Raw genomic sequence first — 15,284 nt, forward strand, 5'->3', positions numbered from 1 at the left:
ATTAAATTTGAGTGGACCTATGATAGTCACCTTTAATTGTAGTTGCCTATGTGTCTGAGGTGTAAATATTCCTCACCTTTAGTCTCCACGCTGCATAAGGTGAGTCGGACTCTTTGCAAAAGAACCGTGCTGTCTTTGTCCCCGCATTCAATAAATGTTCTCCCGGCAAACCTTGTGTCTGAGAAATGTAGCGAATCTATTGGACATAAGGAGAGAAGAGGAGTGAGCAATGAGAAAATGAATAAAACAAACAAATCTTGTAGCTACGGAAAAAGGTGACATGTTCAAGGTGGAATTTTTTTTTAAAGTTGTGGATACCATACTTTCAGAATAAATACTTAAAATCTATCTTCATTCTAAACATGTCACTTGAACAATGAAGGTTGTGTTTTCACTGGTATCTGTAATTTCTCCATCATTCACACTCTGAAATTAACATATCACTGCAGCACTCTTATGTACTTATGATAATTTACAAGGTCATTCACAGTGACATCCCACTATCAAGTCCCTCAGAGTAAACGTGTGTGGATGTGTGCATAGTGGGAACAGCTGCAGAGACCTTGAAGATGGCACATTCCTGAGAAATGTCTAGATTCAAACAAGACCCCTGTACTAAGTGGCGCTTGTGTTGATCTCGGAAAGATGTCAGGGTCTTTTCATGTAAACTCTGATAACAAGGTTTGTATAGTCTCAATGTCAAAACGCTTTCCTGGGCAATGACGCATGTCAGTCAGACGCTGTGAGACAAGCATGTCATACACAGGTTTATGAGAGGATAGCAGTGAGAAGCCTAGCATGACGTCAATCATACCCAAGTGTAAAGAGCAACAATCATTAGAGATTCAGTGTGGCTAAGAAGCAAAGAGCCAGACTGGGTCACACTGGAAGAGCAATGATTATGAAGTAGTCATTACACATATAGCATTTAATAGATTAACATAAAAATACTAAAACACTGCATGTCTGCACTTCTTAATTTGTATTCCACATTTGTGAAACCAATGTTATTGTTGATGTTTTTTGTTGTTTTTTTTGCAAAAATATGTTCATCTTTTTTTGCAAAACTGTGTTCATCTCTGAGGCCAGTGTGGTGCTTGAAGGTTAGCTTATATCACTTTGGTGCTGGGGAGCAAATCCTTCAATGTGCTTGTATCAGATGAAAATATCCATCTATATGGATTAGTTTGGTCATGTTTGTTAGTTATATATGAGGTTACAATAAAGCGATGCTTTCATTGGTGTTCTGATGGCATGCATGATGAAAGTAATCACTTTAGGAGATTTTGTTACCCTAACAACCAACTGTTATACAACACATTGCATCACTGTGCATTTTCTTTCCCTTCTGGAACTCTTCCCTTTAATAATATTTCCAATACAGTCTGATTTTGGTGCATCTACCAATATCTCGTTTTCTTTTTTGCACTTCTATTCACACTGTGACCAAGGACTACTGAAACTGTCCATTCCAACCAAATTTACCCTGAAAGCACCATGACTAAATAGCTGTACTTTCATATCCATAATACTCCGTTGCTTTGCTGTATTTCCGCAGTGTCATGCAAACAGCAACAGACACTAAACATAACACCAATGTGTGTGGGTGGGAAAATTCTTCTGACGGGAAAACCCTTATTTTTCTTCAAAGGCGTGTCTCTGTAGAGAGCTCAAAAACCAGTGAGATCACTGGTGCAAAGCTACGGCTTTACAAAACAAAGATCTTGCGAGCCTGGGCCTGCTGCAGAGCAGACAGGAAGCACGGACAGCCTTTATTTTATGACAGTCCAGATAACAGTACACACTACAAAAGATGCAGTTCAATGTCATTCTTCACAATAATAAATAAGTGCACATCTCAACTGAGAATCATGCACCCATACCATCCTAGCTGCTGAGGGCTTTACAAATCTTATTCACAACTGTGACACTGGGGTACAGTTTGTACCGTCTAACAAAGAGGATAATTCTTTCCACAGTCTTGACATTTCTAACATTCACTAACCCAAATCTTTTTTTTTTTTTTTTGCTTCCACTGACCCTGCCTACATTGTCTTACTCTTAAAAGATTCTCTAGGTTGCCATACCGGGAGAGTCCTAAAGAAAAAGAAAAAAGAAGCCGATTTTGGTCCCCTGCAACTGTGCACACTGACTGCCATGAGTACATGGAACCTTAAAAAGTCAAGGCACAGAGATTGTAAAGAGGATTTAAAGATAAGGAAGGAAAAAAAATATTGGGGATGGAGTTCTACCCAAGACAACAACGTTTTGGCTAAGCATAGTCACTAAAATTAAGCAGCTGTCTGAATCGTGACATTTGTCAAATCAAAGAAATAAGCAGCCTCGTGCACTAGTGAAGAAAAGGATGGTGTGATTACAGGATGAGGTAAGGACAGGGGGAAGCAAGAGGAGGGGATGGGCAGAGGAGGAGCCAGAGTTATAAATACAATATGCTGTGTGGGATGGAACAAGACCCCAAGCAGAAAGATAAGAAGAAATGGGGGAAGACGGGGTGGCAGCAGCTCAGCCTGCTCCTGCCAAACCAACCTCTGACCCCTAGATGACACCTCACACCAGGAGTCAGCTGCCTCGCTGTTGAATGGCTCAGTTAGCACAGTCTATGCCAATGTATGATTAATCATGTATTTAACCTTAGAAACTAACTTTGTATCACTGGTATCTAAATCTAAAACTTATCATATAAGTTTATATAATGTAATGAAATGATGCTAATTTCCATTTGAGTACCTTGATAATATTTTCATTAAACATGCTTGAACAAAAGGGATTAATTAAGTTCTCCTAAATCATAAAGACTTGATAAATTGAATGTAATTTGAAATCACATTTTCCTGTCACTGATGGAAACTGTTGCTGGTTATGAGAAACAGAAGAGAGACAGACTGAGTGATGATTTAGTTGAATAAAAAAAAATATTTTGTGTGTACTGTTTGGTTTGCTCATTCCTTGGGCAATTCCATAACTAAATGGAAAACCCTTTATGCCAGTGAGCAGGCTTGGCAAAAGAAGACATGGGGTGGGCGTCACAGCACAGTTCAGCAACAACAGTTTCTGTCAAAAAACATAGGGATTCAATTACCAATTTCTAAAAAGGCTCGGGGGCCAGGCCAGGAGTAGTAAATCAGGCTTCATGGAGAGCATCCAAAGGTAAAAAATACACTGCAAATATTTTAATTACCAGACAATAATAGACAGCAACATGATTGGAACAAGAGCCAACAAGCTGAAACCTAAAGCGATGAATTCTTAGTCACGTTTTCTCCATTAAAATACTCACACCCTCTGCTGCAATCCACCACCAGTGTGTACACTGTATTTGAATTTCAGTTCAGTTATACGTTTACATAATGTGGGTTCTCATAATACAAACTACATTCTTCCGATTCCTTTCCTGCCTTGCTTTTTATTTCATTGTCTCACTCAGCTCCCTGGCTATCCAGTCCACCCACATCCCCTCATCAACTCCAAGCAGTCCCTTACTAAATTGAGGAGGTTCCCCCCAGATATTGCTACAGCAGCTTTGCGACATGCTGACTGGCTCCTACAAAAACAGATTAATCATATTTAGACTTGTGCTGCTGTGCCCAAGTCAAATGTCTTTCGGAGGTGTTGAGTTATCTCTCCTGTCTCAGTCCTGGGGAGAGTGAAAAATGATGCCATGGCGTAAAAATATCTTGGTATGAGCGCAGAGTGCAGTGGGGCTGAGTGCTGTAATGTAGGGTGCTGTAAGGGACAGAGGAGGATCTGACTGAGGCTCTGTTGGCAGGCTTTGAGTAGATAGGGCTCCAGGGCAGAGGAAAGCCGCTCAACATAAGCCCAGATCAGTCTAGTCCTGTGAAGACACTGTCAGGTCTCTACTGGGAGGGGCAGGCATCCAACAACTTTTAATAGACATACCATCAATCACAACAACATACCCTTCTGCCTTCTGTCACAGACAGCCGCTTATATAATCCTCAGAATCGGTACGTCACCAAGAAAATAGTGCATACCGCATCTATTTTTTTTCCATCATATTTTTCTATATTGTAAGTCACTTAAGCCCTCAGGCTCTTTCTTTGCTGAAACAATTCATCACCATCTCCCTTTCGGTGTGGAAATATGCATTAACTTTTTTATTTCCCTAAATCTCAAAATATTCTCCTATCAATGCTGTTATGAAAGAAATATCTTCATTACTCTTAAGACAGCATTGGGGCCTAGATGCCACACACATGACAACTTATTTAACTGTATACACTGTGTTCACTGTGTCTTCACTTCAAACCATCTGCCCTAAGCTGTGCTGATAAAGGTCCTGTCTGCATATGACTCATTTGAAACATTCCATTTGGGAAATTTAGACAAAAGTAGAGGGGGATCATACACTACACAAACTTCAACAGTGAGTAACCTGAAGGCAAGTCTGGAATAGAAAGTTGAATCGCATGCAAACTCAACAACAAACACACTGAACCCACTCTTCCGTGGGTTGCTTTGATTGGAAAATACAGAGAATAATGGAAAAATAGAGAAGAAAAATTAGAAAAAGAGGGACAGAAAAGACAGCCACGTGTTTCGTGTAAGGATGGGTGGGAGGGAAAGGGAATGACGGGAGAAGAGGGGGTAGAAAGGCTAAAACTTAAACAGAGGGAAGGCCCACTACAAAAACAGATCCCCTGAAGAAAACAAGTTTCCATGTGGAGATGGTGCAGAGGAGAGATTGAGTCACAGAAGGCAGAGAGGATGGAGAAGCAGGAACTCCCACAAAAGGATGAGCCAAGAGCCAATGGCTGAAAAAAAAAAAGTGAGAGGTCAGAAGATGGTTATTTACCTGGTCATACTCCAAGGCCCCAGGGTAAAGAGGCCAGCCCAGAAAAAGTTCAGCTATAACGCAGCCTAAGGACCACATGTCTATGGCTTCACAAAACGGCAATCCCAAAATAATCTCTGGAGCCCTGTGGAGCAGAAAACACACACAGTTAGTCTATAGAAGCACAATAACAACATTAAATATCAAAGTTTTTCCATTGTAAGTAATAATATTTCTTCTAACCTTTGTCAAATAAATCCTTTTTTCCTAGTTTTGCAAAAACTTAACACAAAACTTACAAACTCAAATTCAGTCTTCCATCAGACAAGATCCTGAAGTGCATTGCTACATAATGCATATCACTCATTTTCAGCAACCAACCTGCTCTACTTTTCAGAGAAGAATAGTACCTTTCTATTTTGTAGAGACCAAACTGTGTATATATTTAAGAGTGAGATTCATAACTGCCTATATTTTTAATAGCTGTACACATAATTCGAGCACCTAACAACACTTCATAACCTTTTGTTTTTCTGGATTTCACAACTCATTTCTGCATTTTTTTCGGGGGCTATTTAAACTGATGCTTGTATCTTAAGCAAATAAAAATCCCTTTTTAGCAATGTCATGGAATTTCTAATGATGGCCCATCAGATGGGACTGTGTGGTACGTGGGTTACAGTGCCAAGTGACTTGTAAGCCAGTGTTGTGCATGTAGAGTCACCAAGCATCAGCAGGCTGTGCCAGTGGGTTAGCAGGTCAGCCAGGCTGGGATCAGAGCTTTGACAGGCTGTTGTATCTGCTCTAGGCTGATAGAAAATAAGAAGCACAGTCACTACGTCTTCACCTACTTGCTGGCTCAGTCTTACTTCTCCATAATAGCACAGTAACACCACATCAAAAGGAATGACTTATGGTGACGCAGGCCTGTCAGCACCAATGTAAGTAAGACATGTTGACGGTCAAGAACTCAGTGTTCAGAATACACCACAAAGCCTATAACCCTGACAGAGCACTGACAGAATAAAGCATTCAGAGCTCTTTCGTCTGATACAAGCTTTTCTGCACAAGGTTGACCTCGGAGCTCATTAAAATCAGTAAGACACAAGAAATATCTAGCACACAGACTGAACATGCTAAATGGAAATTCAGAAAGCTGTCTTTGGAGAATTACTTTCTAAGTGTAGCAAACAGATCATGGGGAACAGTAATACCGCTGTGAAGCAATATGTGCTTGGCTTGGCCACATTTTCACGTACATAAGTTATTATATGCCTCAACAGTATAATTCAACATAACTGTTTAGTCTGTACATTTAGACTATAAATGTATTAACTTTGTTATATACATATGAGATGATGCTCATATTAATTACAGCAGTAAAAATATCCATGTTGACTGTACAGATGACAACAGGGCTCAGAATAACCTAACCCTAAGATTACACTGGTGAGAGAAACTTGAGATATTAGAGATACATTTCACTTCCGTTCAGCATACACTAGACATACCCTCAACAAACCATTTACCAACATGAAACAATCCAAACACTAAAATTATCTAGAGACTGGCTGAGGAGCAGACGATCATTATATCAACAACATACCTAAGACCTGCTAAATTAAGTTCAAGACAATTTTATCACAACAAATGCAAGCATGAAAGCAACAGCTGGTGCAGTGGCCAACATAGCATCAGAAATCCAACCAGGCAGTTATTCCAACCACGTCAGCCTCACAGGCATGTCCTATTTATATAGAAAAGGTTTTCCCTGGAGGTGTGAGGAAAGAGATGTCACATATCGACACATTCTTGCATTCACCGGGACACAAGGCTGATAAAAAAGCTGTACCATTTGTGGTCTAGTGCAGTTGGTTTGCACTTTGAAGGAAAGGGGCTATATACAACAAAAAGTGATACAAGGCACCATTGGGTAGTTTTAGTAGTTAAAAGCCACCCTCTAACCGAAAACTGAAGCTCTTGCCCTGGCGACCATCAAAGTTAAAGTTCATCAACATCTCCAACTTATTTATGGCACCCCTATGTAATCAGTCAATTCAGGAGTCACTGGTTTAGAGCATTTATACATGCTGCAATAGATTTCTTTGATGAAAAGTACTTCATCTCCAAAAGTTAAAAAAACAAAAAAAACAAAACTGTGTCCCACGCAAAATTTAAGTACTACGACAACTCAGTATTATGGTCTTACATGGGTTATTATTACAGGATATTTTTCAATGTGACATACAATGTGTCAGCATGCAGACTGACTGGGGGCTGCAGCATTTCATCCCTGACAGCATTTAATACAACCCTCAGATTGGCCTGGGCCGTCTCCAAAATCTTGCAGGCCAGAAGAACACATCACTTTAAAACAATAATGCCAATAAAAGCAGGTGGCTTTGGTAATAACAGTCACCAACCCCTAGACAGAGATCAAGAGACAAAAAAGACAACATTCATGAATCACATTATGTTTTGCTCTTCCTCATGTGTTTATTACAGATTCCTCCAAAGATTGAAGTGTATGTGGATGTAGAGGACAGTTGCACTGACATTTTCTTTTTATGCTTTTGGTCGTACCTTTCCCTGCTGAATGCACGATAGCAGTGCAATACGTACAACCACAAACTGAAATAAAGAGAGCAAAATAGAAAACAGTAGGTCTCTCTCCTTTGGTTTGGGGGATAAGTGGATGTTGCCATGGTTGCACGGCTCCGTCCTAATCAACGCAACTCGAGCCTCACCCCCCTCCTATGAAACCAAATCTGTTTTCCATCCTGAGGATATGACGTACAAGCAGAGGGGCCAGTAAAAGCTGGAGGAGCAGAAGCCTCGTGACTGTTTGCTGCCACGTGAAAGAATCACAGAAGAAACACACAGGTACAACAAAAAAGCAAGGTGACAGACGGGTATCCTGCCTTTTGTCAAGCGCATCACACACTCCAACTTCATGTAACACAACAGAATTAAGTAGGTACAGACAAGGAATGAACAGATGTTATTGAACTAACACAACCTCCAAGGATAAATGATAACACAAAGTGCACCTAATCAGCACTTGCACATTACAGATGAACTGATGAATAAAATTACTGTGGTCAAGTTGACGTACACATACCCAAACTACAATATCACATGCAATGATCCTCTGTCTCATAAAGAGGTAGTGCAACATCATTTTATCTTTACAGTCTACTAAATACATTCAGACTGCTTCTAATGCTTTAGTGTGCTGCAAATCTACAAAAGCTGAACATGTGTTTCCTCAGTCACAAGACAAAAGGTCGCATATTAGGCCTGTTGACTGACGCCACTGAACTGGTTGAAAATGAATGACCATGAGTGAGACACGAGTTGTTTGCAATATTACTTTCTCCTCACAGCCTCAGAGGTTTCCACAGAGGCTCATGTGTGATCTGTGAAGCACACCATCAGAGGCAGTAGAGGGGAAAAAGACATGTCTTCAAAGAGCTTTCTGCATCTGCTGACAGCATAGTCAGATGTTCTGTTTTAAACAAAGTTCACAGCTCACTTCTAGCATTTCAGCGTTTCTATCACTGTACAGAAAAAAACTAAAGGATGTTCATTAAGATAAGAAAAGAATCTTGGGAATAGGTTTACCAGTGTGCAAATTGTAACAGTTGTTACTGTGAGGTCACTGCAGAAGAAGGCCTCACTGAAGTACAAAGTCTGCATGGCTGCAGGCTTGTCTTTAATGGAAACCATCACTAACAAACTAATGCACAATGCTGAGAACAGCACAAACAGCAGGCTCTGCACAGACACATCAGTATGCCAAATATAATCTGCCCACACTGCAGGTATGATATTCAGCAACAATCACAAAATGAAACCCAAACAACCTCGAGCAATGGATCTTTGTGGAAGGGCTCTGACCAATGGAAACAAGTCTTTTCCTGTTCACTTAGCTCCTTCACCTCAAACAGCTGCTGGACATCTTTCTTCTTTTCATTCTTCACCGTTTGTTTCTTGTTCGCAAAAAATGTAAGGTGCAAGGAAAAGTTACAAGAACCAACACAAACATGATCCATGGCAAGACTCCAGAATGCGCAAGTGTGTGCATGCTAAACTGTTGAAACAGATGTTCTTAAGAACTAATGAAACATTGTAAATAAGTTTGATCTTCTATTCTGACAGCCTATTAGGGATAGACAACTACTGAAACAAAATTTTCTTAATCCAGTCTGCATTCTTACTCTTCAGTATTTTAAAAAAATACTCTGCTGAGTTCTGTTAGATCTCACTTCATAGAAACAAAAATAGGCTGTCACCAGAACTAAAGCAGTTCTTCCTACAAGCTAAACTAAAAAAAATATAGCATTAAGTATCTTCCTGTTCTCATAGTAAGACTATCATCTTTGTACTGTCCTAGCATTGTATGAAGTCCAGTTGGCTGCTGAGTATAGTGGTGCCCACATTGTTAAGTAAGATGTAATACAAGGCATTCATAACACAACTTTTGGACTTGCTGAGCAGTGCATTTTTTTAAATTTAATTTTAACTTTTCCTTCTGTTTTCAACATCTTTTTTCAGACAAGGCTAAATCACACCCAAATCTCTGCACTGTAGGGAAGTAAAACTGATATTCTTCTCCTCCAACAGTGTGAGACAGCAATAACAGGGACAAAAATGTCCTTGTTTCTTTCATTTACAGGCCTGTTATATGTAGAGATGCTTATTTTTTTGTTTTTACAACTTAAAACAGAAAACTGTGCTTACACAAGAAGTCCTATTCATTGCAACAAGGAAACAGCAGAGTAGAAAAATTAACTTCATCTCTATTTCTTATTCATGGTCATTATCTCACACTCCAGAAATAGACTCCTGATCCGCCCTGCTCTGTCGTAAAGGGAGGAATCAAGTGAAAGAGTGGGATCCTGCTAGCTCTCACAGAGAAGAGCAATAAGGGTGGCTACACATTGGGATGAAGGGCGTGGGGTTATTGTCACTGCATGGTTACAAAGGCCTTAAAGCAAAATTGTTCGGATAGAAAAATCATTCTGATACTCTGCAGGTGGCACAAGCTAGACCAGAAGTAAAACTGACATGGTTACTCCATAATGGAAGAATGGAGCCATACAGCATGCCTTTTCCAGGAACTGTAATTCCACACACTCTCACAGCATCCTGCATTATTCAGTGGAACACAGAAGCAGTGCAGCAAAGGGTGGAGGGAGCACCTGCACTCTGATCTGGCCAGACCTTAGATTAAGGATACAAGGCTTTAGACACGTTTTACAGATGTAAACCACTCAATGTGCTGACATGAAGCCAGTGTTAAAGCTTTTTTCCAGTTCAGGTGGAATGTGTTCTTTCTCTGTTGTTTTCATGGTTGAAACAAAGAATTCTGAAATTAGTTATAAAAAGTGCTTTCAGGCCAAGGGTGACAAGAAACTATGCCAGATTGTATTTAAAATAAATATAGGAAATTTAGGACACTAATTTAAAATTGTTAATAAAAACATTTGCTTTCTTTGACACCTGTAAGGAATGTGTTTGGAAAATGTCAGATAATCAATTTAGCTGACTTGATAGCTTTTTTGAACTTTTAAAATCAACAAGTAATTAATCATGCTAAGATATAAGTACAACGCTATAGACAGTAGGCTTATGCTTTTATATAGTAGATGACCCACACTTTAATGAATGAGCAAAAGCTTTAAAAAGCTTAGTATTTACCAGAATACGTAGCAAACAGTGCCAGCTATCAGCACTTCACATCCTTGAGAACAAAATATCTTTGTGTGGCCTTAGTCATAAAAGAAGCCAGTTCAATGTGATATCTTAAATAGTCCTTGGACGTTTCAAACAAAAAAACATTAATTTCTGCAAAGCACAACAAGTACTCAGATTTTCTGGAATACAAAACTGATCTTAGAATTGGAGTACTTTGTGTTATTTTCACTTTCTCTATAATGTTTGAACTGTTAAGCTATTACCTCAAGCAAGCATGCCAAAAAGACAAGCATTTATTGTGAAGCAGTTGTGTCACTGCACTATGTAGTCCTTTTCAGACATAGAATAGGAAACGTTGCTGGTTGTATCAAGCTATTAAAGTGGTAGAGTTTTGTCAGTTAGACAACAAGAAAAGCACTCAGGCAGCGCAGTATTCCACCAAGGCTGCTCAGTCGTTGCATCATTTCCGATGGCTGAAATCTTGACAAAAGTCTTGGCAGAAATCACGGCACTACAGAATGTGACCATTTAATATAGATGTACCCACAAACAAAATGACCTTGCGCTGAGCACAGGTGTGTTTTATCCATATATAAGTTATGTACAGATACCAAATCATGTCACCTAAATATGTAGCGGGCAGTGTGAATTGATGGGACTCGGAAACACCCCCACAGTTTAATCGATTATTGATTATATAATTCCCAAAGGATAAGTCCCAATAAGTCCACAGTGGTTGATTTGTAGTAGGATTGCAATCATGTGATAGTCAGCAGGCAGCTGCCATAGTCTTGGAGTCATAGTTTCAGTGACTTGTATGTAACTTGGATTTTGCAAGGATACAGAAACCTTTAACAAAAGAAATGTTTCACAAATCTGTGGATCCAGATTATAAGCCATATCACTGCCAAAATTTAACCAGTTGGTCCTTCTGTTCTTTCTGACCCTCCCTCAAAATTTCATCCAAGTCTGTCCATTTTTGAGTAATGGCAAACAGACAGACAAACCAACGTCGATCGTCACATAACTCCAACGAGGCCCCTCCTCCTTGGTGGAGTAACAATGTGCCATGCATGCAAGGCTGGACAATACATCAAGTCACATATATTACATTAGGTCAGAGTTATTAAATCGCAGAGTTCATGACATTGTTGTTTCTTTGTTGCAGTCACACTGGAGTTTCTGCTAGGATCAGGTTGCAGCTTTTGTACTGGTACTTTCTAGACTGCTGTGTCGCTCTCTATACAGAACTCCAACATTAGTCCCTCATAATCCTGTATGTGTCTGTCCACAGTGGTAGGCAAACCACTCGGAAATGTAGTCAGCTGAAGAACCAGGAACACCAAGCTAAATGAAGCTAGTTACATTTTTTACACCTACAGACAGTGAAAAACACATAACTAGCTAGCAGATAGCTGTTGAAAACCTGCTAGTTAATGATTGCAGATTGCATTAATGAGTGGTATGTGATGCTACAGTTATATAGAAGTGCTTCTGTCAGCTACATGCATATGTCCATGTTAGGTGGTGGCATCACACACTGAGCTTTATTAATTGAAAGTTTTGCTCTGCTTGTCACTTCAGAAATGCTCAGGAAAATCTAGCTTGTGCAGACACTAAAGCGCTACTTGATCAGTATAAGAGTTTTGCTACTGAAAAGCTTACTTGATTCAGAAAACGGCACCATTTCCGCCACACCACTGAGAAACGTAGCTACACAAATGTAGCTAGCAATGCTGCAAATTGTAGCAACACTACTGTCCAACACTGTTTATCAGCACAAAATGATCTGAAAACTATAGGACCATTTTGAAAATATCAGCAGAATCATCTGTTTCTGAACATCTGAAGCAGTTTAGACGGGCACTAGCTGACATGACAAAGAGTTAGACTACAGTAATCAGCACATGAGCCTTTATCATGTGAGCTCGAGACTTGGTTAATAAAAATGGAGATGCTTCCATCTTATACCCAACATTAAGTTCGGAAGAATGTGTAATGTGACAAAAACCAATAGAAATATATTTTATCAAAGTGGGCTGAAAATCAAAGTGGATTTGTTAATAAAATGCAAGATGCCGCTAATAAAGTACCATGATAACTAGCCTTGATGGATAACTTAAGGATCTGCTCAGTTAGAGATTGCAAGTCACTGGAAGCTACTTCAGCTTTGTGAACACTTGGAAACACTCATTACCCACTGGCCTAGAGAAATACCCAGTTGATAAGAGGGATGCTTGTGTGCCCACAAGTTTCCACATACGCAAAACAAGTTTCTAAGACTGCCTGGGGATTACTTGCTTGCAGACCTACTTTTCAGGGAAAACTTAATCTAGCAGCCTTCGTTCAAATATTCCATGCATGGATAGGAGAATTACCCACAGCCTATGGTTTCATAGAGGTACTGGTCTACCGAGAATATTTGTAGTACATCTCATTTCTATCAAATCAAAAATTTAAATAATTTCTACATGTTTGTAACATTTTAGAGTTGCATATTATGACAAATCTGGAAGAAGATATATTTTAGCTGCTATTAAATTAACTATCTGTGTTCCACTAAAAGACACGAACAAACAATACGGTTTGTAAGGCAGGATGTTTTTTAAAAATATTATCTGGCAGAAAATGTGTGCAAGGAAACTGGCAGGAAGATGAGCCTAATCTAACTGATAAAAAAATGGCATGCACGGATGTTAAAATAGATTAGAGTATAAATAGTAAAAAAAAAATACCCTTTAATATTTGCTAATTAATAAATATTAAACCATAAGATTAAAGAAAGCTTATTTTTACACTGGAGCTATGAGACCTCCAGCTTAGCTGACTGTGCAAACTAGGGTGGCAAATTACAAGTGGCCACTAGCCAAGTGCTTGTAAATTGTGGAAGCGGATGGTGTATCTGTCAAACGTATTGGTCAGAGTGGGTGATAGATTCAAGGTATCCACTGACAAACCAAACAAACACAAATGCATATTGATATAAAAAATAAAAACAGCTGACGTTGTGGAGCTGTTTGACCTTGAATGAGTAAGTCAGAGCTCTCTAGTATTTCAAGCTGTCCTTATTTCATTCTGGCTGCCTATGTGTTTCACCATCTATAGAAGTCAAAGCACACTGGCCAGCGTCCCATGAGCTATTTTAAGCAACCCTCCACTCTCAGCCTCAGCAACGCTGTTCCTGGCAGTATGCTTTGCATACTCCTGTCTCAGAAGGATACAAACTACAGAGGGACAACATTTTCACAAACAATTTTTCCATTTCATGTGTTTTTTTCTCATTACAACAACTTTGACTTGACATGTGAATCAAATCAAAAATGAATCAAAGTGACAAAAATCATTCAGTTAGTGCATGATGAAATCAGAGAAAATTGCTTTTTTCTTTTGTTTGTTAACAAGAATTACTGCACAAATAACTGGGTTAAGTATTTAACATAGAGGACACACTGCAAGTTAAATTTTTTACATTCCTCAGCTCATATAATTTGAAATAAAATGTTGAACAGTACACTAAAGTGACAAGTCTACCTTAATTTGAGTAGGTCTAAATCAATATTTAAAAAACTGTGCGAGATACAGTCCTTTGAACACACAGTACCCGAATTGCTGAGGTTCAAAAGTAATTGACAGTTTACTAATTAATTTCTTTTGGTCAGCTGTTGTTTGAACATTTATGCAAGTTTATATAAGCTTACACATTGTTCTGAGATTTGAGAGTTGCTGTTTAGACAGACATGGACTGGTGTGTCAAAATGAACAAAAAGTAAGTCTAGTATGACCACGGAAAAATAAAGATAACAATGAGGCTAAAAAAGCAAAAATCTATCATAGAAATATCTACAACAGTAAACAAAGAAGAAGGCTCTGAAGAAAAATCCCCTTATGACTGCACAGCAAGTCAGTATATTTCCATGTCAAGACTTCACGACTATGACCTCAGACAATTCAACACAAGATGCAAAGCCTTGATAAGCTTTAAGAGGAGAAGACCCAGATTGTAGTTTGTAGCAGCATACAAAAAGAAACCAGTAGAGTTGTAGAAAAAAAAAAGGTATATGTAATGATGAGACAAGTCAACCGCCATCAAAATGATGGCAAGAAAAAAGTGTCAAGCAAAAGAGGAAAAGTTTATGACCTGAGGCATACCTCCTTCGCCTGTCAAACACAGTGACAGCTCTGACATGGTTTGGGCTTGTATGGCTGAAATTGGCACAACAGGAGGAATGCAGATGGAAACAGCAGCATTCTAAGCGCTCAAATTCAGCCAAACGCATCAAAACTCATTGGCCGACATTTAATCATTGAGCAGGACAACAATCACGCAGCAAAATAACAAATGAGCTTTCAGAATGAAGACATGAAACATCCCTGACTGGCCAAATCAATCGCGTATCTTGCTTTGCATTGGACCAGCTAAAGACCTGACTAAGGGCTGTAAGTACCCCCAAGAAGCAAGGACTGGCGGTAGCTGCAGTTAAAGCCTGCAGAGTACATCAGAACAATATTGCACTTTAATATAGTAGAACGCTTATCCACTACTGCAAGTCATTTTGTGTGTGGACGAGATAAACATGCATGAAAGAAGAAAAATGCACAGCACACTGAATCAATTTTTCTGGCACCATATAAGTTAACATTGATGCAAATGATATGCACCCAGACATATTTTAATGTCATTCAATACTCTAGAGTCAGCAGTGGTATTCATGTGTGTTGTATCAAAATAAAACATCATGAAAGATTCGTGAGAAACTTCTGGCCACCAAAG

General features: G+C 39.2%; 1 protein-coding gene across 1 annotated transcript in view; it reads right to left on the reverse strand.

The window, feature by feature from the left end:
* hipk3b (homeodomain interacting protein kinase 3b) overlaps positions 1 to 15,284 on the reverse strand; it is a 42,540-nt gene that overhangs the window by 12,263 nt on the left and 14,993 nt on the right. Inside the window, exons 3-4 of the mRNA XM_022205838.2 lie at positions 4,835 to 4,958; positions 77 to 196 (exon numbers count right to left, since the gene is read on the reverse strand). Coding sequence (XP_022061530.1) covers positions 77 to 196; positions 4,835 to 4,958 — 244 coding nt within the window. The remainder of the gene's footprint in view (positions 1 to 76; positions 197 to 4,834; positions 4,959 to 15,284) is intronic.

The sequence above is a fragment of the Acanthochromis polyacanthus genome, chromosome 2 (genome assembly GCF_021347895.1).
Source record: "Acanthochromis polyacanthus isolate Apoly-LR-REF ecotype Palm Island chromosome 2, KAUST_Apoly_ChrSc, whole genome shotgun sequence".
Classification (NCBI taxonomy): Eukaryota; Metazoa; Chordata; class Actinopteri; family Pomacentridae; genus Acanthochromis; species Acanthochromis polyacanthus.